The sequence below is a fragment of the Musca autumnalis genome, unplaced genomic scaffold (genome assembly GCF_047663935.1).
Source record: "Musca autumnalis isolate F117 unplaced genomic scaffold, ASM4766393v1 scaffold_5, whole genome shotgun sequence".
Taxonomy (NCBI): Eukaryota; Metazoa; Arthropoda; class Insecta; order Diptera; family Muscidae; genus Musca; species Musca autumnalis.
In genome coordinates this window covers 169,263,412-169,287,874 of record NW_027412088.1, presented here as the reverse complement: position 1 = coordinate 169,287,874, position 24,463 = coordinate 169,263,412, and the positions used below count along the sequence as shown (strand labels likewise).

The 24,463-nt window shown below is 37.4% G+C and overlaps 1 protein-coding gene across 3 annotated transcripts in view; it reads right to left on the bottom strand.

The window, feature by feature from the left end:
- Window positions 1-1,199: 1,199 nt before the first annotated feature.
- gcl (germ cell-less) overlaps window positions 1,200-24,463 on the bottom strand; it is a 70,623-nt gene continuing 47,359 nt past the window's right edge. Inside the window, exons 1-6 of one of the 3 annotated variants that reach the window (XM_073991950.1) lie at window positions 20,949-20,990; window positions 20,323-20,699; window positions 20,036-20,256; window positions 8,915-9,704; window positions 1,832-2,050; window positions 1,200-1,765 (exon numbers count right to left, since the gene is read on the bottom strand). In XM_073991950.1, the coding sequence (XP_073848051.1) occupies window positions 1,312-1,765; window positions 1,832-2,050; window positions 8,915-9,704; window positions 20,036-20,256; window positions 20,323-20,465 (1,827 nt within the window). In that variant the 5' untranslated portion in view covers window positions 20,466-20,699; window positions 20,949-20,990 and the 3' untranslated portion in view covers window positions 1,200-1,311. Of the gene's footprint in view, window positions 1,766-1,831; window positions 2,051-8,914; window positions 9,705-20,035; window positions 20,257-20,322; window positions 20,700-20,818; window positions 20,991-24,463 lie in introns of those variants that run through there. The other 2 variants (XM_073991948.1, XM_073991947.1) reach the window with 2 other exon arrangements.

The following is a 24,463-nucleotide window of genomic DNA, read 5'->3' as shown; positions in this document are numbered from 1 at the left end:
GAGCATATAATCTTTCAAATACTGTTACAACAACAACCAATACACGGTCTTGGAAACCACAATCTATTTTAAGACAAAGCCCTAACCACTTAACCTCAAAAAAAAAAACAAATAAAAATACTTCACGATCATCGTTTTATGGTTACAAGATGGAAGAATGACTCCAAGACGTCATTCCATCGGGCGTCAAACGACAGCGGACACCACAAAAACTTTTGAGACAGTATATTCTCAAAAGTAATAAACAATTTCAAGACAACACCGATTACTAACATAACCTCAAAAAAAAAATACTTTAAATAAAATACTTCCATATTATATATATTTTCCATTACAATTTATTTTTAATATTTAAACAATATCAAAAAAATTATATAACAAATGTTAATTTTTTTATACAATAAAAAGAAAAATAATTTACGAAAAGAAAATTTTTATAATAAAGAAAAATCTTCTTTAAAAATATGTATAGAAAGCATTCCATGTAAAAAATAGGTTTGGAATTTGAAATATTTCAAAAGAATTTTTTCTTAAAATTTAAAATTTATAATGAAGATATTTTTCTTGAATTCTTGTGCGATTAGTTTTCATTGAAATTTGTTGTTTTATAAAAAATATATATGAAATTTATTTAAAACTAAGAAGTGTTAGTAGAGGTATACTTCAAAAAGAGATAATTTTAAGATTTTGTTTTTTGTGGAAGAAAGACTTAATTAATGAAAAAAAGAATTGTAGATATAAATACACAGAGGATTTATGGCAAAATGTTATTTTGTGTTGTTTAATGAAACTAATTTACAAAAGTTTATTTCTTTTTTAATATATCAAAAAGTAAAGAGGCCTTCACTTCAACAAAAAATGAGAGGCTTCCTTCTTTTGGTTTGATATATGATGCGAGCATTTAGATTAGTGTTTTAATTTTTTTTTTAATTTAATGCAAATTTAATATTATTTATATATAATATAAATTTCTAATATTTACAAGAATAATATGTAAAAAATATATAACAAAAATATTGATATTTGGAATCAATCCCAAAATGATGATATACATATACAACATACATCTATTATTTATTATTATAAAATTATTATGAATTATAAAATTATACAACGAGAGTGCCGCAAAAGCACATATGGCGATTTTGTTGACATATAAAAAATATATATGCAGATGAATTTTCTTCGGTTTTATACACTTTGTTTTTTTCAGCACCGTTTTTCTTTAGTTTATAAGTAAAACAAGTAAATTGCAGCATTCCCTTTTTCCCGTTTTCCTTTCATAACCCGCTTTCAAAAATCCCCAACATTCTACAGAAAATCTGTAGATGAAAATGAAGAACTTGAGGCAGTTGATGATGTTGATGTAGCGGAAGCTGAACGATGACTGGCAGCCATTGAAGAGGGTAATAGTAAAGCGGATGCAGCGGCATTTGGTGGTGATGGTGGTACTAGACAAACAGCATTGCCATCATCCAACATACTACTACTGGTGGGTGTGGTAGATCTTTCACAATTTGCACCAATCTCCGAAATGGGTACTGAAGCATTGGCAAATTCATCACAGATTAAAAGATTTTCTTTGAATGTTTGTGGTGCCGGTGGCACAACAAGTACATTAACTGAGATCAATAGAGGATGTACCAGCTTAGAATCCATAACCATGAGAGTAACTTCTTCGTTTTTCTCCAAGCACAACGAAGTGATATCGGATTTTTGGGTATAGACAGGTTGACGTTGACTGTTAATGGATGTTACAGAGGCTCTAAAAAAGAGAATAAATACATATTTAATTTTGGATTCCAATATATTGAATATGAGGATTGTTTACCTTATCATAAATTGACGTTTAGTTTGTAGACTTAGTAATCTTTCGTGCTCATTACGATGATGTCTTCGTATGCTCAGTATTCGCGAATCGGCTATGAGTATTAGATCCAAACCAAAATTAAATCCCGTCCAACGCCATTTTTGATAACCAGGTTCGAGTAGAATTCGTCCACAACGCATACAGTTTTTAAAGAATTCTTCGGGATCTAGATTTTTGGGACTGCAAAGAGAGGAAATAAAAGGAATTAGGTTAATAATTGATTCGGGATCTAGATTTTTGGGACTGTAAAGGGAAAAAATTAAAGGAAATGGGTGTTAATACTTCATCCAGAGGCAGTGAAGTTGAAAATGGCAAAAAGAATTAGGAGAATCCTATACAAAAACTCGAAATAAATATGCCAAGAAGGGGACCTTATTGCAGAACTACAGACTAGCAGAAGGAAATCTTTATAGAGGGGTGAGAGCGGGAAAGGGAGAAGAGAGAAAAGAGTCTCCATAGGCAGAAACAGCAGAAGGCAAATTTCATAGACAAACTAAAGTGAATCTTCATAACGAACCGTAGACCATTTAAGAAAATTCTTACATGCGTCCAGAAGAGAATATTTATATGCGAGCCGAAGGGAGTCTTTATAGACCAGCGAAGGGGGTGCTTATAGACGAGCCAAATGAAGTATTTATAGACTAACGAAATTGAGACTTTATAGACGAGCGAAAGAGAGTCTTCATAGATGAGCGATAGACGAACCGAAGGGCGTCTTTATAGACGAGCCAATGGGTCTTTATAGACGAGCCGAAAGGAGTGTTTATAGACGAGCTGAAGGGAGTATTTATAGACAAGCCGTAGGCAGTTTTATTAGACGTGCCGAAGGGCGATAGGGAGTCTTTATAGACGAGCCAAATGGAGTATTTATAGACGAGCCGAAGGGAGTCCTTATAGACGAGCCGAAGGGAGTCTTTATAGACGAGCCGATGGAAGTCTTTATAGACGAGCCAGAGGGATTCTTTATAGACAAACGAAGTGGGGACTTTATAGACGAGCGATGGGGAGTCTTTATAGACGAACCGAAGGGAGTGTTTATAGACGAGATGAAGGGAGTCTTTATAGACGAGCTGAAGGGAGACTTTATAGACGAACTGAAGGGAGACTTTATAGACGAACTGAAGGGAGTCTTTATCGACGAGCTAAAGGGAGTCTTTATAGACGAGCCGAAGGTAGTCTTTATAAACGAGCCGAAAAGAGTCTTTATAGACGAGCCGAGAGTCTTTAGAGACGAGCCGAAGGTAGTCTTTATAGATCAGCGAAGGGGGTTCTTATAGACGAGCCGAAGGGAGTTTTATTAGAGGTGCCGAAGGGCGATAGGGAGTCTTTATAGACGAGCCGAAGGGAGTCTTTATAGACGAGCCGATGGAAGTCTTTATAGACGAGCCAGAGAGAGTCTTTATAGACGAACGAAGTGGGGACTTTATAGATGAGCGATGGGGAGTCTTTATAGACGAACCGAAGGGAGTGTTTATAGACGATCTGAAGGGAGACTTTATAGACGAACTGAAGGTAGTCTTTATCGACGAGCTAAAGGGAGTCCTTATAGACGAGACGAAGGTAGTCTTTATAAACGAGCCGAAGAGAGTCTTTATAGACGAGCCGAAGAGTCTTTAGAGACAGGCCGAAGGGAGTCTTTATAGATCAGCGAAGGGGGTTCTTATAGACGCCCCGGAGGGAGTCTTTATAGACAAGCCAAAGGGAGTATTTATAGACAAGCCGTAGGGGGTTTTATTAGACGTGCCGAAGGGCGATAGGGAGTCTTTATAGACGAGCCAATGGGAGTATTTATAGACGAGATGAAGGGAGGCTTTATAGACGAGATGAAGGGAGTCTTTATAGACGAGCTGAAGGGAGACTTTATAGACGAACTAAAGGGAGTCTTTATCGACAAGCTGAAGGGAGTCTTTATTGACGAGTCGAAGGTAGTCTTTAAAAACGATCCGAAGCGAGTCTTTATAGACGAGCCGAAGAGTCTTTATAGACGAACGAAAAGAAGTCTTTAGAGACGAGCCGGAGGGCGTCTTTATAGACAAGTCGGAGAGTGTCTTTATAGACAAGTCTGAGGCCGCCTTTATAGACGACCGAAATGGAGACTTTTTAGATGAGCGAAAAGAAGTATTTGTAGACGAGCGATATGGAGTTTTATAGACGAACCAAGGGAGTCTTTATAGACGAGTAGATGGAAGTCTTTATAGACCAGTAGATTGGAGTCTTTATAGACGAGTAGATGGGACTGCTGTTTGTAAACGAAGCGAAGAGAGTCTTTAAAGACGAAAAGAAGGGGGTCTTAATAGAGAAGCCCAAGGAGTCTTCCTAGAAGAGCCGATAGGAGTCTTAATAAGCGAGCTAATGGGAATCGTTATAAAAGAGCTGAAGGAAGTTTTCATATGGTAACTAAAGGGAGTTATTATAGGCGAACTAAAGGGAGTTTCGGGGGCGAGTTGCAGAGAAAGAAGTAAGTACTCAAAAAAGTTTAACAGATTCTTATTTTTACACGCCAAACAATTAGTCTGTATAGGCGACAAGGCGCTAATAATTTCTCACACCATGGCTGTTCCGTTCATTTTAAATTATTTTCTGGCATGGGATAAACATCCACTTCTTTACTAAAAGAGAAATAAAACTAGTACAATGCATCTTCGATATGCCGAAGATAGACTTTGAGGCTCTGTGGAGGGGAACCAGGCTTTCTATTGTCTCTATTAAAAACCCTATCCTCAAGCACCTACCGAATTCTTCTTTCCGCCAAAAATAATCTGCAGATACATCCATGAGTCTCAATATCTTCTGATGTGTCCCGTCTTTATCATCAGCTACCTTGTTGGGTAACGACGCTCAACTCTAAGTAAAAACCGACAAAGCTCCTTAGTACTGGCGCTAAGAGTCACTGAATATCTTTGATGGCATGGCAAAAAGTATTCAGATGCAGAGGATCAGACCTATGTGGTCAGTTATATCTAGTCAAAAACACCCCCTTTAATCTCGCTTTACAAGATAGAGATCCCGAATTATACAGAAATTCAAATTTCATCACATGTCCTCCCTGTTTTCATTGACAACAACGACAAAACGAGGCTTTATAGACTACCAAATAGGAGTCCTTAAAGATGAGCAAAGGGCAGTCTCTATAAGGGGGCAGATGAACTCTTGGAGTCTTTATAGAAAAGCAAATGGAAGCTTTAAATATGATCTGAAGAATCTTTATAAACGTGCTGAAGTTGTTTCCACTTTTTAGAGTTGCTTAAGGTCTTTGAAGACGACCAGAGGAGCTTTTTAAGGACAATCTGAGACTTTTGAGAGGGACCAGAATGAAGAATGATGACTTCCAGAGTTGGAGTCTTTATAGAAAAGCAAATGGAAGCTTCAAAGATGATCTGAAGAATCTTTATAAACGTGCTGAAGTTGTTTTCTCTTTTTAGAGTTGCTTAAGGTCTTTAAAGACGACCAGAGTAGCTTTTTAAGGACAACCTGAGACATTTTAAGGGAGACCAGAATGATTTATGGACTTCCAGAGTTGAATCTTTATAAACAACCAAAATGGAGGTGGGACTTATACACGGCTAGGGGTCTTTTTTAACTACAATAGAGAAGTCCTTTAAAGAGGGGCGGCTTTATGAAAAGCCAGAAAGGGAGTATTTATATTCAGATGGGTGTCTTTATAGACGACCAAAAGGTGTCTTTAAATACAACCAGAAGATCCTTTATATTCGAGCTGATGTCAGTGTTTATAGGTGAGCTGAAGGGAGTCTTTGAAAACATGCTGAAGAAGTTTTTATAAACGAATTGTAGCGATTGTAGGAATTGTCTATAAACGAGCTGACGATAGATTGACAGAAGGAACGGACTTCTTGTTAGGGAAGCTGACATAAATCGAACTCTGGCAACATAGACAAGGTGCAAAGGGCAGCCTCGATCCTGATAACTGGAGCTTTTAGAAGTACACCACAAGCAGCTCTGAATGCGATGCTAAACCTCTTGCCCACGAGACTTAGCATCAAGGGTCAAGCAGCACGTAGTGCCCTAAGGCTACATGAATTGAATCGTTGGCGTGACAGCACCTATGGTCATGCATGCATTCTTCGGGAGCTAGGGCCAAACCTTAGCTTGAATCTGCAGGGGAAATTCAGCGACTACTTATCACCAATCCATAGATATGAAGATTTTGAGGTCGTTATCCCTAGTAGAGATGACTGGATCCGTAGTAACCCTCCTCTGGACGGTCTGGCTTTCTATACAGACGGTTCCAAGATGGAAGAAGGTACCGGAGCTGGCGTCTACTGCGAAAAGCTTTGCCTCGAATACTCATATAGGTTGAACAGCGACTGTAGTGTTGATACAAAAGTCTGGATGCTGAAATCTTTGAACCGGTGACTATCTTCGTTGATAGTCAGCCGGCTCTTAAAGCCATCAAATCCCCCAATATCAAGTCTGAGGCCGTTCTTGAGTGTAGAACTGCTTTGGCGAACCTCACTAACGCTGTTCGACTCTGCTGGGTACCGGGACACTGTAACATTGTGGGAAACGAGAAGGCAGATGAACTGACAAGACATGGATCTCAATCGACAAGTCAAGCTATCACTGATTCTATCGAACCACCCATATGTCACGTTTTTTCGGAAGGTGGAGACTTTCTTTGAAGAACAAGCCAAGGAACTATGGCATAATGAACCAAGGTGCAACGTGTCAAGGGCCATTTGGCCGACTCTTTCAACAAAGAGAACAACTTCACTTTTAAGTTTGAGTAAGTCAGAAATCAGGGTATTGACGAGAGTCATTACCGGCCATTGCAACATCCGAGCTTTTATCGGCAAATGGCAGGATGATGGCGTGGACTATTGCAGGCTCTGTGAAGATGAGGAGGAAACGGAGACGATTGAGCATATTTTATGTCGTTGCCCGATGCTAACTCGAAAGCGATATAGATTAACAGGAATATGCTTTCCTCCAAGCTTAACCTTCTACTCAAACATGGAACCAACAATCATAAACAACATCATCAAAAATTTGAATTGGCTGGGACGGCGCGTCCCATAAGCATAACTACTTCTCTGACAGTTTTTCTACCATCACCAAATAAACCACCCTCTCTTTCTTTTTTATATCTTAATTTTTTAATAATCCATTTATTATTACTTTCCAAACCACACCCTCTTTTCTTTATTCTTCTCTCTATTCTCTTCTCTTGTCTTTTCAGGTAATTCTGAACCTCTTTTTATGGATGATCACAATGGACCGAAAGGTCTCCGAGTGGCGTAGTCAATAAATATTGACTACACATCCCCAAACCTAACCTAACCTAACCTAGGGAAGCTAAATTTAGTATACAATTGGAGAAGAGCCTTTATAGACATCTCCCAAGCAAATATAGGGTTTAATGGAGTCCTTTAACTAAAAGTAGAAAAATTCTCAATGTAATTAATTTTCTTGGAAAGTTCAAGAAACTTCTTTTTCTTCTAGACATACCTTGATAAGCAAAACAGGACGTTATTCTATTGCATGGTCACGGTAATTGAACAATTTTTTTTTAGAAAAAAGTTTCAAATAAAATTTTCCATGACAACTGATAAAGCAAAATCCCGACATCCTATCATTGAAACTTGTGCAAATTTAGATTTACTTTTTGAATTATCTGCAAAATATATCTAGTAATGTCAGGATATTCTTATAGTGGAGCTGTTGTCAGTTTTTTTAGGTGTGCTGAACGGAATATTTACGGGTACTCTGAAGAAGTTTTTATTAATGACCTGTAAAAATTGTCTATAAACGAGCTGAAGATAGACGAACTGAAGGAATTACTTGTTAGAGAAGCTAAAGGTAGTATACGATCCAAGAAGTGTCTTTATAGACATTTCCCATAGACGATAACACAGATCTTGTAGAAGAACTGAAGGTAATCTTTATGAGGGAAAGCTTTATAATTTAGCTGCACATATTGGAATTGGAACTTATTAAAGGAAACCATATACCAATATTTTACTGGACAACATTTCAATATTCTTTTGAACTTAGATGTCGATTTAGAACACCTCTGCTTCGAGTTGAAATTCAAGTTGTTCCCCAAAACAAAGTAATGGCGATAATGTTAAACATTTACGAAAAAGTCAAGACCCATACCCCGTAAAATATAGAGATCCCACGGGAAACAATACATTGTTGTGATCAAGGTACCAAGGGCTATCTATGGTAAAAATTGCAACCCGATCCGAGAGGTGTCCCTAAACGAAACATGTTCCCCGTAAACACATTTGAAGGAAATACAACCAAATCAAAATTTTCCCTAAACACCCTCGGGCACACCTGACCAATACCCTCAAGAAATAAAACCGAAAATCTTTTTTTTTTTTTTTTTAATAAAAACATAAAATAAAAATAAAATTTATTCAATTCGTTAAAAAAATAAAAAATATATATAAAAACTCAATTAAAACCATTATCAACTAAATGTATGTATGTATATAAAAAAATATAACACAATGAGAATTCAATCTTTTTTTTTAAATGCAAGGCATTGAACTAAAATAAAAAACAATTATCGTCTATAGATACATCTGTGCATCTGTGTATGTCAAAGGAGAAAAAAAAAATAAAAGAAAAATCAACTTCAATTACTAGGTACAATGATGAAGAAGAAGAAAGAGATGCTTTTCTTATGGCGGCAGTTACGATTGAACTTTGGTTTCATTTAAATGTGCAATGGGCAATGTAAAACGTTACGTTTTACATTGAACAAAGAGTCTATAAAGATGTTGGACTACTTGCGATGTAGGCATTCTAAATCAATTTTTTATTTTGTTTTGTACTTTATACACGCCCCACCACAACGATCTAGCACCGTGTCTTACTATAATATTTGCGAGAGAGAAGAAAGAAAAGGAAATATGATAAAACATTTACTTGGTATATGAAAACAAAAGAATAATGAAATCAAAAAGTCTTTTGAAACGGGAATAAGGAGTCGGGTTAAAATGCACACGAATCCAAATCCCTGTCCCTCTCTAAGGAAACCAAATTTATATGTATTTACCAAATAATAGCACTTACCCTTCCTCTGGCAAATGATCGACTTTGAGTATGGAATTCCAATTACTCAAGACATGATTGTGTAGCCATTCTTTGGGTATTATATTGTCATTAAGTACAATTTTCAAGTCCATATGATGATTGGTAAGATATTGTGTGCGCAATGCTAGGAAAGGTCGCAGGAATTGTTGACCATCTGGTGTGGAGAGGAAGGAACGTTTTTCACGACGACTTGTGAAAAAGTTTTGTACAATATCATTTGATGTTACCGGTGCCCGATCCGAGGGTGAATTGGATAATGATAAGGCCGATGATGAGTTGGAAGAGTTATTCGATGATTCATTTGCTTGCTGTTGCTGCTGTAGCTTTAATTCTTCTTGTTGTTGGGCCTGATGTTGAGGATTTTCGGGATCATAATTTGGATGTAAACGTAAATAGATCCAATTACGCAGCAGCGTGTATAAAGAGAATTCTGTTTGCATAACATATAAATCTGGACTAGATATCAGCGCGGTCATTAGTTCGATACTAATTTGTCGCAATAGATTTGGATATTTTGTATATATACAAAGTAGATTTGTCTCAAGCCACACAAAGGCTGATTTCTTGACATTTTGACAACCATATTGACAGGCAGCTTCATAGTAATTTATGGCAGTTTCAGCATTAATAGATTCAATCATAACCTCAGTACACTTATCAATGATGCCATCCAAATGGAAGAGAGTTGCTGTAGCTAGAACTGATATAACACCTTTGGCATCAATTTCAATTTCATCGGAATACATGGAACCAAAAACAGCATCCAAAGCTGGAATGAAAGAAAGGAAGACAATTTTGAGTAAAATCTAAAGAATTTTAAAGATTTTAGAAAAATAAAAAAAAAAAGAAAAACAAAGGCGACTGGAGTAAATTTTCACCCAAGTAAATTTTTACCCAAATCTCTTTAAAAAAAGACCATAATAAGAAAGAAAATTTCTTCTTGTTTTTTTTTTCAACAAATTAATTCAATTTCAACGATTTTAGGGAATAAAAGAAAGAAAACAAAATCAAGTTCGGCTTGAGTAAATATTCAACCTACTAACTTTAAGCCCCAAGATACCAAAACCTACTTTTTTAATTTAATTTCAAAACAAAACTTTTCACCTTAACCTCCATTATTACAACTGGCCTTTTGTTATTTTTTCGATTTAACGAACAGAATTTTAGCTTTCTGGTTACCCTAAAATTAAAAGTGAACCTTAAATTTGATGGAGGAAATTTGTATCATTAATGTTTAATGTGAAATTTGTATTTTAAAGCCACAAAAATTCTCCATTTTGGCTTTTAAAATCTAACCTTTAGCAAAAGGAAATATTTAATAATGACCCTAAGACTTCAAACTCAAAGTCCGCTTTATTTGGAAAAACGAAATTTCCTTGAACAAAAAAGCAGAAAAATTCTCACGCCAAAGCAATTCAGTTTCTTGCCAAGTTCAAGAACCTTCTTGTTCTTCTAGACATACCGTCGTTACCTTGATAAGCAAAACAAACGTTATTCTATAGCATGGTCACGGTCAATGAACAAATCTATAATCAGGTTATTCAGTTAGAAAAAAAGTTTTCAAATAAAATTTTCCATGACAACTGATAAAAGCAAAGTCTAGGTACAATTTTTTCACCACCCGACATCCTATCTTTGAGACTTGTGCAAATTTAGATTTACTTCTTAAATTATCTAAAAAAAAGTATATCTATTGAAGTCATATTACCGTCGACATGCTAATCAGACCCACTTGAACATAACTCATATCAGCAGTTAATATAAAAACGTGTAGACCATAATGGTGTATATGTTGTGAGTCACTTTAGATAAGGAAGCTATAAGTTTTTTTTGTCCTAATTTATAAATAATTGTATGATCTATGTAGGCGTCCATGATTCTATACTAAAGAAAAGTAGAGAAGAAAGACTTTTTATGAGTGAGGTGAGTCTTAGACAAGAGCTGAATGAATATATAGAGTATAAGTGAACAGAAAGAAGTTTTTAAAGACGCAAGAGAGTATTTGTAGACGACTAGTGGGACCTCTTTTCAGACCAGCATGATAGAGTATAGGGTCCTGTGGGGAGTCTTTGGAGACGACTTAAGGGAAGTCCATATGAAACAAAACATGGTCATCGTTAAAGGCGAATTCCGGGGTGTGGGGGGAGTCTTTAAAGACGACCTGAGGGGATTATTTTACTACGAGATTTTTTTAACGAATAGGAGACGACTAAAGGGTAGTTTTTATAGATGACATCAGGTGATACTTTATAAACGAACTGTTGTGAGACCTTTTTATACAAGACAAGCTGATGTTAGTCTTTATGGATGACCTGAAAGAAGTCTTTATAGATGGCCTGAAGGGAGTCTTTATGAACCTCTTTTTAGATGAGCTGAAGGTAGTATATATATATCGTCACCATAAATGCCCGAAGACGTAACCGACATGAAAATCAAAATTCGTTTTTTGACGTAATCTGATACATAAAGCTAAAATACATGCTCTGGCAAAATTTCAAAACTAAGCACTTCAGCGGTTTTGGTTTCACTACTAATTCCCCTTCGTATATGATCGATAATATCCCATATACTCGCCTTCATAAGATTAATATTCCATAAAACAGTTTTTAATTTTATAACGTTTTTTGCTTCTCCTGTAAAGTTTTGGTTTTGTGGGTTACGTCTTCGGGCATTTATGGTGACGATATATATAGTGGGCCAGAGAAAAAGAGAGACTCTACAGACTAGTGGTATTCAGTTTTTAAGGACGATCGGTTGAGTCTTTATAGACGCCCTGTAGAGAGTCTTCGTTAACCAAAAGCATTGCCCAAAAGCCTTCCTTAAAGTCTTTGTTAAATAGTCTTTGTAGACTAACGGTACGGAGTTTTGAAAGAAGATCGGTGAAGTTTTTATATACGAGAGTTAGGGAGGTCTTTTTATAGATAATTGTAGGTAGGAAGCCTTTGTAGTCGAGTGGCTGGAAACTTTGTAGACGAACGGTGGGAAATCTTTAAAGAAAAACGGCAGAAAGTCTATATAAGTGAACAGAAGAGCACCCTTCTTTCAGAAAGGGTCTATCAAAGACTTCCTTCTTTCAGAAAGGGTCTATCGAAGCCCCCATCCTTTCAGACAGAGTCTACCGAAGCACCTTTTCTTTCAGAAAGGGCTATCCATGCATCCTTTCTTCCATAAAGGGTCTATCGAAGCATCCTTTCTTTCAGACAAGGTCTATCGAAACATCCTTTCTTTCAGAAAGGATTTATCGAAGCATCCTTTCTTTTAGAAAGGGTCTATTGAAGCATCCTTTCTTTCAGACAGGGTCTATCGAAGGGTTTATCGATGAATGATCTATCGAAGCACTCTTCCTTTCAGAAAGCCTCTATCGAAGCATCCTTTCTTTTAGAAAAGGTCTATCGAAGCATCCTTTCTTTCAGACAGTGTCTATCGAAGCACTCTTTCTTTCAGACAGGATCTATCGAAGCATCCTTTCTTTTAAAAGGGGTCTATCGAAGCCTCCTTTCTTTCAGAAGGGGTCTATCGAAGCACACTTTCTTTCAGAAAGTTTCTATCGAAGTACACTTTCTTCCAGAAGGGGTCTATCTTTTAGAAAATGTCTATTTTTTTTCTTTTTGAAGCGCATCCCTCGCTTAAGGTTTCATCTGAAATAATCTATCTTCGAACTTAATTTAGCTTCGAGAGAAATATTACGATGTGGAAAGGTTGGACCAATGTGAGTTGTTGTTGTTTTAACACTGTTTATTATTGTATGTTTGGGTGTTTGCTCTTCTACTCAATCTGGTTTCTATCTCCAGTTCCAGGAAAGTGGCTGCTTCGATGGGATGTAACCACAGATCTACTGGAGTTAGATGAGTAGGTTTGGCGGGGCAGTTGAAAAGATGATTTGTGTTGTGCGGACCAATGCAGCATACTGGGCAGAAGTTTTGCAAGGTGCTATCGATAGTTGCCCAATAGGAATTTAAGCGACTGCAATATCCTGAGTGCAATTGAGCCAAAACTACTCTGGTTTGTCGTGGCAGCTGACGCTCCTCAGCTGTGATAGATGGGGGATGTACTCCGAGGACTTTATTCACACTATATTTGCTTTATGCCTTAGCAACTGTGTCTGTGTGAATGTTATTTAAGCCTGCTTAATATGCCTGTTGATCTAGAGGTTATCTCCTGTATGTTTAACCACTGCCTCTAGATCGTGGATATTTTCCTTGATTGGCCTGAACGTGTCGGGCCTACCCACCAGATGGTGGTTGTGATGGCTCTAACGTTAACATCCTACGACAGCATCTCATTGTGTTGCTTTACTGGAAGAATATTTGACTCATCATGTAGATGGTCCACTGAAGGCTTGAGGCACTCTGACAAGCTTGAATCTTTGTCCAATGCGTATAACTGGCGCCGCATAGCTTACCACAAACCGACCCATCGCGTTATATGTGGTCAACAAGGTTTCTTTGGAATGTATGATGTTTTTGCCCGGCCTGGGAATCGAACCGCAGACCATCTAAGTGCAAGGCGGACGTGCTAAGCATTGCACCACGGTACCACGGTTCTGTTGGTCACCGTAGAATTTTTCTTAAAGCTTTTGGACCATTATGTCAGGAAGCATGAACTTCCCCTCGAAAAACATTATATCGCTGTAAGAAGGAACGCACAGTACCTTCGGTAAAAATTTCAAAATTATCCTCGAATTGCCCATCAACTTAAAACTTAAGTGAAAATTTTGAATTTTTGTAAGGTATCCGAAGGTGATCCCGGCATTATTTTTTGTGCCTTTGCGCCATATCTGTATGGTATGGAAGTATCTTGGTCTGGTCTTTCCCACTAACTAAAATTGCGTTAAAGGGGACCGCAATTACAACATTCCCCAAAATAAAATCAATGATAAGGCAGTGTAACTTGCGAAAATGTTGAAATTTTGTATGGGAGGTACCTAAAAGTAGGCATGTGTAGTACTCTTACGTTTGAGTAAAAGATTTAGTTGTGCTTTTATGTTGTAAATAAAAGACTTATTGATAAATTAACAAACTTAAGCAAGATTTATTCTGTTTAATTCTGGAAACTGAAATACGTTACAATAGTTGATGTGCGTGTTAATACTTGTGGTGTAATACAATGACTGTGTTGTCTGAATGACTGAAAGAGACTGACTGAGTGAGAAAGAGTATAGCATGAGGGTAGCAAGTGTGTGTGTGTGTATGTATAATAACAATGATGCCTAGTTTCTGATTGTTTACAGTAGAACCCTAACATCTCCCTTTTTGAGACTTCTCGGGGGTCCGGGATACTGGCTGTACAGGGTTTCTTCGAGAAGTGATGCGTTGTGGGTGCATAACCGATGATGATGGTGGAGTTGTGAAATCTTCTTCCATTGGTGGACTAATGTTGAAGTCTTCTAGTAGGATTTGAAGAGGAAGATTATCATTTTGCTCTGCAGGTACATTTTCATCGGTTTCTCTTGGTCTGAGTTGATCTGCGTGAGATCTCACAAGAATTTGTCTCTTATCCACTTGAATGAGAGTGTTGTAGGTAACATTTCCCACTTTGTTGATAATTTCACCTGGAACCCAGTAGCTTTTATTACCTTTGAAGTGTTTAGCGTAGACAAGATCTCCAGTGATGAAATTTCGTTGTTTTGTACCATGTTTCCGGTTGTAATGTTTCTCCATTTGAATGTTTCTCTCTCTGCTCGCTGGTGGAGGCTTTGTTATTAAATCGAAAACTGTTCTCATTTTTCGACCTAGGAATGATTCCGCTGGAGAGAGTTCATTAGGTGAGTTTTTGTTCGGTGTTGAACGATACACTTCTAAGAATGTTTGTAGTGCATTAGATGCCGTCTCCTTTCCCTCTGATTTTTTTAAAGATCGTTTGAGAGTATCGACGAATCTTTCTGCTTGACCATTGGAACTTGGGTGATATCGAACTGTTCGTGTATGTTTGATTCCTCGTTGAGAACACCAATTTTCAAAATCCACTGAGGAAAATTGTGTTCCATTGTCGGATACGATTTGTTCAGGATTTCCAAACTGTGAACAATAAGTTGTTAGTAACCTTAATGTTGCTGCGGTCGTGGTTGATGAAGTTTCATATATGACGGGATATTTGGAATATGAATCCACTATTACGAGGTAGTAAATGCTTTTTACAGGACCTGCGTAATCTATGTGAACACGTTCGAGAACGCGTGTTGTTGTGGGCCAAGGACAAAGGTTGGTTTTGATGGGACTTTTTGCTGCGAGTTGGCAATTGTTGCATTTCTTGACGTAAGTCTCTATGTCCTTGTCTATGTTTGGCCAATATACGTAGCTGCGTGCGATAGATTTGCTTCTTTCTGTTCCTATGTGTCCGCGATGCAGTTGTTTGAGAATTTGTTTTCTGTAGCATTCGGGTACTATTATGCGCGTATTGAACATAAGACAATCATCTGTTATTGATATTGAATCTTGCCTGTTGAAATATGGAAGAATTGAAGAATCTATGCTGTTTTTGTTTTCTGGCCAGCCGTTGTATACGTAGTTTGAAACTGTTTGTAAGGTTGAATCCTTTTTGGTTGCATCCTGTATCATTTTGAAGCTAACTGGCAGTGTTGATACGGCGTCTGTGATGTCATATCTTATGTCATTTTCTAGGTTGATTGAAGCTATGATGTACTCGGCTGATGGTTTTTCATGTGCGCTTATCAATCTTGACAGAACGTCTGCATGTCCAAAATCCTTTGTATTGGTATACTTTATATCGAAATCGTAGGTGAGAAGGATGAGAGCCCAACGTTGTAACCTGTTCGCGGTGTAGACCGGAATACCTTTTTTGGAACCAAATATGGTGAGCAATGGCTTATGGTCGGTATGTAGGGTGAATTTTCTTCCGAAAATCATTTTGTGGAAACGTTGTACGGCGAAAACTAGTGCTAGTCCTTCTTTTTCGATTTGACTGTAATTTCGCTCCGTTGGAGTAAGTGATCTTGAGACGTGATGAATGGCTTTGACACTGTTGTCTGGGTAAGTATGGTATATTACCGCTCCGATGCCATGTGATGATGCGTCCGCTGCAATGTGAATTGGCAATGCTGGATTGTAATGAGTTAGTAGTAAATCCGATGTTAGAATGCGTTTGAATTCGTTGAGAGATTGTTGACATTCTTTGGTCCAAATGAATTTGTGATCTTTTTTTAAGAGATCATCTAGTGGTTTTCGGATGTTTCTCATGTTGTAGACATACTTTCCATAGTGGTTTATGGAGCCTAGTAAAGATCGTACTTCTGAAATGTTTTCAGGGACCTTCAGGTTCTGTATTGCAAGAATTTTATCTGGATCAGGTCGTATGCCATTTTTATCTATGATTTGACCTAGATACTTGATTGATGGTTTGAAAAATTGACATTTTTCGAATTTGAGTTTGAACCCGTAATCTTGAATTTTCTGTAATAACAAATTAAGATTAGTTTTGTGATCGTGAAGAGATCTACTTGCCAAGACTATGTCGTCTATGTACGCTCGTGCTCCTTGGATGCCTGTGCATAGCTCATCCATGATTCGCTGGAAGGATCCTGGTGCTGATTTTATACCTGGAGTGAGGCGATTAAATCTGTATAAGCCTTTGTGAGTATTAATAGTTAGCAAGTCTTTGCTTTGATCGTCGACTTCTACTTGTAGATATGCGTCAGAGAGATCCAAATGACTAAATATCATACAATCGTGACAATCTGAGAGAATTTCTTCAGGAGTGGGCAGAGGATACTGATTTGATTCAATTGAATTGTTGAGACCCGTGGAATAGTCTGCACAAATTCTAATTTTTCCGTTCCTTCTACTTACGACTATTGGCGCTGCAAATTTTGAAGAATTGACTGGTGTGATGATATTTGCTTTTTCAAGTCTATCTAGCTCTGTTTCTATTTCTGTTCTCACGGCATATGGTACTGGGCGTTTTGCAATGAATGTTTCTTTTGCGTCTGGAAGAAGTTTAATATGCACTTTGGTTTTTGTACAAAGGCCAAGACTGCTGTTGTCGAAAACAGGTTTGAACTTGCTTCTCAGGTTTGATATGTATTCATCGTTTGATATTTGGCGACACCAAGCTGAAATTGGTTTGTCCCAAAGGTTAAAACTTTGTATCCAGTCGATACCCATTATGTTTAAGTTATCGATTTCCGTGACGTAACATTGTAGAGTTAGCGTTTTGTCTGATACCGTTATGTTGCATTGACACTTTCCGATTAGGCTGATGCTGTTGGAATTCACGTCTGTTGCAGTATCATTTGTTTTGTGTACGTGAGGCTTACCTATGTATTCCCATGTTGATCGTGATATGATTGAAATATCGGATGCTGTGTCGATTTGTAATTTGACTTGTTTCTTGTTTATCTCCACGGTGGTATATTTTCGCAATTGTTGAAATTGGAGTTGCTTCGAAGAGAATACAGCGTTGGCGTTGTATTTTGTTTTGTCCGACTTGACTGCAGTTTTGTCTGTAGTGGACTTGCCTCGTTTTGCGCTTTTGCAAAAGTTATCCTTGTGACCTGTCTGCTGACACTTTGAACATTTATGATTTTTACATGGACAGTATTTTGAGTAATGCATGTCTCCGCATAACCAGCAGGGCGTTTTAGGAATTTTATGGGAATGCTTGTTGTTGTTCTTGGCGAATTTCTTGACTGCGCATATTGATTGCGATTGATGCTCGATCAATGTATTGTCTGTTTTCAAATCCATGAGTCGTTGAGTTTCATCTACAAGAGTGTCTAGAGTTGTGGAGTCCTTTGCTTCGTCTAGCAATTTGAGTAAACGTAAGCGAATGTCGTTGTCTTTGCTTGATTGTAAACCCAAGACATAGATTAGACACTTGAATTGATCCACTTGCATTTCATTTAGCTTGAAGAGTTCGCACTGTAAGTTAACTCTACCGGCGTATTCCTTATAGTCTTCTCCGTCAAGTTTTTTCATTTGCAAACACTTGTAGCGTTGAGACACTTGAGTTTCTACCTTACCAAATAGTTTGTTAAGTTTCTCCAGGGTGTCTTTGAGACTCATTTCTGTTGGATTCTTTGGAAGAACGTAGTTCCTGAATCTTTCGTGAACACTGTTTGACATCTTTCTCCAGAGTAACGCAACTTTGTCATGATCGTCCAGAGATTGGGCTTCTTTTTCGAAGACATGTTGGTAGCGATTGTACCACGCTTGAAAAATTAATCCGCTTTCCGGTTCATAAACGAAGTCTGTCATGGAATGTGAAAGAGATTCCATCAATGCTGCTTTTGAAGTGCTGGGACTCGTAGCATCTTTGGTGTTTCCAGTACTCTGTGCTTGAAGTAGATTTGTTAATTGTTGCAGTAACTGCGTTTGAAGATTCATAGCCGCTTGCTGTTCAGCTAGTAATTTCGCAATGTTCTCGCTTGACATTTTATGTGCAGTTGATTTTTTTGTAGATGAATTGAAATTAAAGAATTTATTTCCTTATTCACCGTCCTCGTCGCCAGTTGTAGTACTCTTACGTTTGAGTAAAAGATTTAGTTGTGCTTTTATGTTGTAAATAAAAGACTTATTGATAAATTAACAAACTTAAGCAAGATTTATTCTGTTTAATTCTGGAAACTGAAATACGTTACAATAGTTGATGTGCGTGTTAATACTTGTGGTGTAATACAATGACTGTGTTGTCTGAATGACTGAAAGAGACTGACTGAGTGAGAAAGAGTATAGCATGAGGGTAGCAAGTGTGTGTGTGTGTATGTATAATAACAATGATGCCTAGTTTCTGATTGTTTACAGTAGAACCCTAACAGCATGCTATGCATCGAACCTGATCTATGCCTCGAAAGGATTCAAAGCTTGCACCAAAACTGATTAATCGACAATAAGAAAATAATGGGAAGATGATGAATAGATTGCAACCCAATGAAGATTAAGGATCTGAGAGTTTTTTATACAGAGCCAACCAGACATAGGTAATGTTTCACTGTTATACAGGGCCGATACCTTTAATTTCACGTATATCCCAGTGTCAAGTATAAGTAGTGTAAATGCTTCGAAGAGATTCAAACTTTGGATCAATCGACTATAAGAAAACAATGGGAAGATCGCGACGACGATGATTACAGTTCTGTTTGATCTCATCAATGAGAGTTTTTTAGAATATTTTTTGCTTTTAGACAAGACCGATAGCTTTAATTTCACGGATATTCCAGTGTCAACAACGAGACGGCATAAGTAGTCCAAAATGATGAGGAATATGTGATCCGGCAAGAATCCGGTGACCACACCATACATAACTCATTTGAAACCGTTTGTATAGCCGAAGTTTGAAGCCAATCGACGCCGAATTTAAAGGATATTGGCACTATACCAGCACCGATACATAAAATAATTAGTACAAAAACAAGATCGACGACGACAACGGATAGTCTCTCAAGTTTATGGCAATTGGGACCCTCTCTAACAAACGGCAACTTGGAGGTGCAGAATAAGGCGGAGGCATATTAAACTCCTTACATGAGAGATCCTAAAGACTAAATTAGATTAGCTATCAATGGAAATCTGGGTTCTCAATATCATCATATGGACTACCAACGAATCATCTTACGCATTCGATATTGGGGCCAAGGTCAGGCCAAAAATATGACACGTACTGGATGTATTTTGGACTATGAGACTTAGTTTAGTAACCATTATTATTTTTCAAATTCTTTCTTTTGTCCCTCTGCTCGTCACGTTTCGTTTTTATACATTGATCCTATCTATTACTATTACTGCATGATTGCCTTAAGACTTTGACAGAAATTTAACTTTTCTTTTGTATTATTTGCAAACTGTACCGCACCTAGTGGAGAATTCGCCGATAGACCTTTAATCATTCGGTTAATATTCCATAATAGCTATTTCAGATATTAAACCCTGTTTGTCATTCAATTTTACATTACAGAATATTTTCGAGGACAGAAGAACATATTTCCCGCCATTAAACCGTTACTTAAACTGTCAACAAAACCTCCAAAAGGACAACTAATCTGGCAATTCTCTGCTAAACCGGTTTTCAAATACTTGGCGGCGATGTCCCGACGATATTCTGAAAAAGATCCGTTATTGAAAAACAGCAGCATTTCAATACACTTACCATCCAATGTTATTCGTTCATCCAAAATTTTAATGTGAACAAAATCTTGGCACGATTCCTTCCATGATCCATTAAACATAGAATAGAAATATGGACTTTGTGACAAATACACCTTATGGAGATTCCATACTTTGCCCAATGCCATTATGGCTATATCGGAATTCTTTTGCTCCTTAAATAGTGCCTGATAAATGTACTGCGTTGTGGTCAATAGTTTCTTTCTGAAAAGTAAAAGTAAAATGTCAAAAGTCAGGCAAAAAAACGAACATAAATAAATTCTGACATACTTTTTGGGGGACTGTGTATCATTGTTGGACTCTTCGCTGTTTGTTTGTAGCGAATCTATGCTGCGTTTACGTTTGCGACGGCCACCCAATATATCGGCTACATTGCTTACCGGTTGCGCTAATTTAACCACCAACTGACCCATGTTGTTCAAGTCTGTGACAAAGACTGTTGCTTGATTGGGGTTTGTACTACTGTTTGGTTGGTTGGTGGGTGGGTGATGGAGGTGATGATGGCGATAGTGGCAGGCGGCCAAGCTGTTTCAATAGTGTGCGCACACCCAAAGACCGGCCCCAGCTGTTGCTTGCTGTTTAAAACAAAAACAAACTAAATCACACACGCACAATTGTCTCGCGGTTTTTTTGCTTTCTTGTTTAATCTGCAAATATACGAGGAGAACAAAGAAGAGAAGAGTGTGAGCAAACGAGTAAGTGGGCGAGAAAGGTGTATGAAATGATATTATAATTTAAAGTACTTATAAATAACAACAATTATAACCTTAAGATCACAAACAATAACAAAAAAGAACTTTATATTGATAAATTTATAAAACACATTGCTTTGTTTTTGTTTTCTTTTTTTATTGTTGTTGCCCTGCCTTTAAGTCTGTCTGCCAGTGGTGGCTTACTTATCTTATCGCTTTGCAAAAAATGTTTGTTTTTTAATTCCCTTTGTTGTTGTAAGAGAAAAAAAACAAATAATGAAAATTAACAAAAGAGGTGGAAACAATAACAACAAAAATCAAATCGTAAAATGGCATGGCGGGCGAAGAAATGGAAAGAAAAAAATGAAAGCAAAAAATAAAAATTCAAACACTTGTGATCACATATATACAAATTAACAGATGTACATACATAAATATGTAGCATGCGCCAATTTTTTATAAATATACATTGGCACATATAAACAAAAATATATTATATTATGGAACACAACAAGTAAAACAAGGAACCAAAACACAAAATGTAAACACAATTTGTGTGATATCATTTAAAAGTTCATTGCTCGCAAAATTGTATTGCACATTAGGTGGGTATGGATATTTTGTGAACAATTGTTTATATTTTTAATATGTATTTTTTTATTATAGCTATATTGTGGGGAACTGGGAAAAGATAGCAAAGTTTATACGTGGTAAAGAGATGATGTGATGATAAAGATTAAAAACCAGACATATTGTATGAACCGAGAGCTTGCATTATAACACTATGCAACACTGAAAATGCAAACAACTTCTAGCATGCATTTTTTGAAAGTACATATTTAGACTATAAAAACCCTAGTAGGGTTTTGTCTGTCAGATCCAGTTCGGATTTTATGGCCTCATCTAAACCGGGCTAAATCTACACTTTTTTGCATTTATCAGGCCTTTATCTCAGAAACGAATAGGAATTTGGCCTTGCTGTCTTTAGCAATATTGTAGCCCTAAACTAGTAAAACTTATCTTTTGAAAAAACCACATACTGGACAAAAAGAAGATAAGATTATTCTCCAGACTACGTATGGGTCATACTATATCCACGCATCAACATCTTATTAACAAGGACATTAACAATACTTGCCCGAAGTGCGGAAGTATCTGTACAGTAGAGCACATCTTACAGAATTGCAACCAACTTTCCCATCATTACCACACATATCTGAACAACCGAGGACTGGATATCCTGAAATCACCGACACCTGCCAACATTGAAGCAATTTATAATTTCATATCAAAATCCAATTTTATAATCTAAACTAATTGTATCGTAACCTTTAACTATTACAAGCTCTAGCTGATGGCCACAGTAGCCAATGCTAAATCTTGCTTTACTAACTATGTATTTACTACATTGTTAATAAATAAATAAATAAAAAACCACATAAGAAAAACTCCATCTAGGGCATCAATATCTATAAAATATAGAAAATTTTACATAATTGCTGAAATTCTGGTCAGTATCGGCTAAACTATTGGGAGTTGAACCAAGTAATCTTTTGCAAAAATCTTCCAAATAAAGTACTCAACAATTCTTTAGAAAATTCCGAAACTCTAAAATGCTTACTTCATGTTGTTTCAGCGGTATTTTGCATCATATCTTTTACAACACGTATTTTAAACACCAACAGTTTATTCTCGCATTTCGGATTTTACTGCATTATTGGCATTTCGACGTTGAAAAATGTACTGAAAACAACGGCATAGAGGCATTCTACAACAATGACATGTTCTGAAGAGTTGTGTATTCCATTCCAGGGAATATTTTTCCAAAAGAAAATATTCAGGAAAAATTAACGGTTTTGGATATTTCGAAATTTGAGGCAATAAATGTAGTTTTTCGAGTTCATTATTTCTCCAAATATTTTATTCATGTCCTTATCTACAAATCTGCTGCAGTTGTCAGAAGAATATTCGCATTGGTTTCAGAGATATAGCCCCGAATTTCTTTAAAAACTCAATATTTAACCATGTTTAGATGGGGCCATAAAATCCGAGCTGGATCTGACACAACAAAACCAAACTAGGGTTTCTTGTCGTTTGGGTCTGTACTTTCAAAAAATCCTCAGTTAGAATTGTTTGCACAAGATCACCTTAAAAATGTTGCACAGTGCAACTCATGCATCATTGGGCGTCAGGTTCCATCCCTGATGTCATTTGTGAAAGTCAGAGCTCCTATTTGACTGATCCTGCCAACTTTTTCCACGCGAGGAAAATCCAAATATCCGTCACTAAATCTACGGTCACTCTGTTCACCACATGGACTGCGAAGATGAGCACTACGCTGAATGTCATGGTCGTTGGTTGCAGAATTTCGGCCACAAACAACTCCAAAATTCTAGTGGTCACATTCGACAGCATGTTCATGTCGACCGCGCATGTCACAGCTATCTGCGACCACCTGAGATGTAGGAACAAGATCCTCTAGTATCTAGCACTTGGGTGCAGATAACGAAAACTGGACGATCCTCGATAGGTGTATCTGTTGTAACCTATGTGGCGGTGGTCCGCGAGAATAAGTGCGTCGCGATGAAATAATATTAAAACCCGTCAGAAAGCCGCAATTAGAACTGCAACAGGTTGCCTCCTCATATCTTTGGTGGACCATCTACATGAGGAGATAAAGATTCCTCCAGTAAAGTGTTACCGTGACACCATACGGTGGATAGGACCCCACCAGGCATATCAGGAGGGATCTTTATGATCTAGAAAGAGAGGTCCAATGTCACAAGAGAGAACTCCTAGAACAGCGAGATGCTGTTGTCAATTTCATAAGCAACTATCGTGTCAATGTGGTCTTCGGAGAACAGGGCCAGGTTAAGCAGGTAATCGAACATGCAAAGTATGAGGAGACTGATGGTCTTATATAAGAAGACCTATTGGCCTTCATGGAGAAGACCTTCTGGTCTTCTGTAAGAATACCTACTGGATTTTATGAGAAGACTTTCTGGTCTTTTATGAGAACACCTACAGGTCTTCTATGAGAAGTACCTTTGGTCTTCTATAAAAAGACCTACTGTTCTTCTATCAGAAGACCTTCTGGCATTCTATAAGAAGAACTGGTCTTCTATGGGAAGAACTACTGGTCTTCTGTGACAACATCTACTGTACTTCTATGAAAAGACCTACTGGTCTTCTATGAGAAGGCCTACTGGTATTCTTTGAGGAAACCTTCACGATTTCTATGAGAGAACATACTAGTCTTCTTCTCTCTTCTGTGAGAAGACCTGCTGGTCTTCTATAAGAAGAACTTCTGGTCTTCTATAAGAAGACCTTCTGGTCTTCTATAAGAAGACCTTCTGGTCTTCTACAAGAGGACCTTCTGGTCTTCTATCAGGAGACCTTCTGGTCTTCTACAAGAGGACCTTCTGGTCTTCTATAAGAAGACCTACCGGTCTTCTATAAGAAGACCTACTGGTCTTCTATAAGAAGACCATCTGGTCTTCTATAAGAAGACCTTCTGGTCTTCTACAAGAAGTCCTTCTGGTGTTCTATAAGAGGGCCTTCTGGTCCTCTATAAGAAGACCTACTGGTCTGCTATAAGAAGACCTTCTGGTCTTCTATAAGAAGACATACTTGTCTTCTATGAGAAGACTTATTGGCATTAAATGAAAATACCTACTGGTCTTTGTATATCGAACAAATTCCCAAAAATTTACCAACTC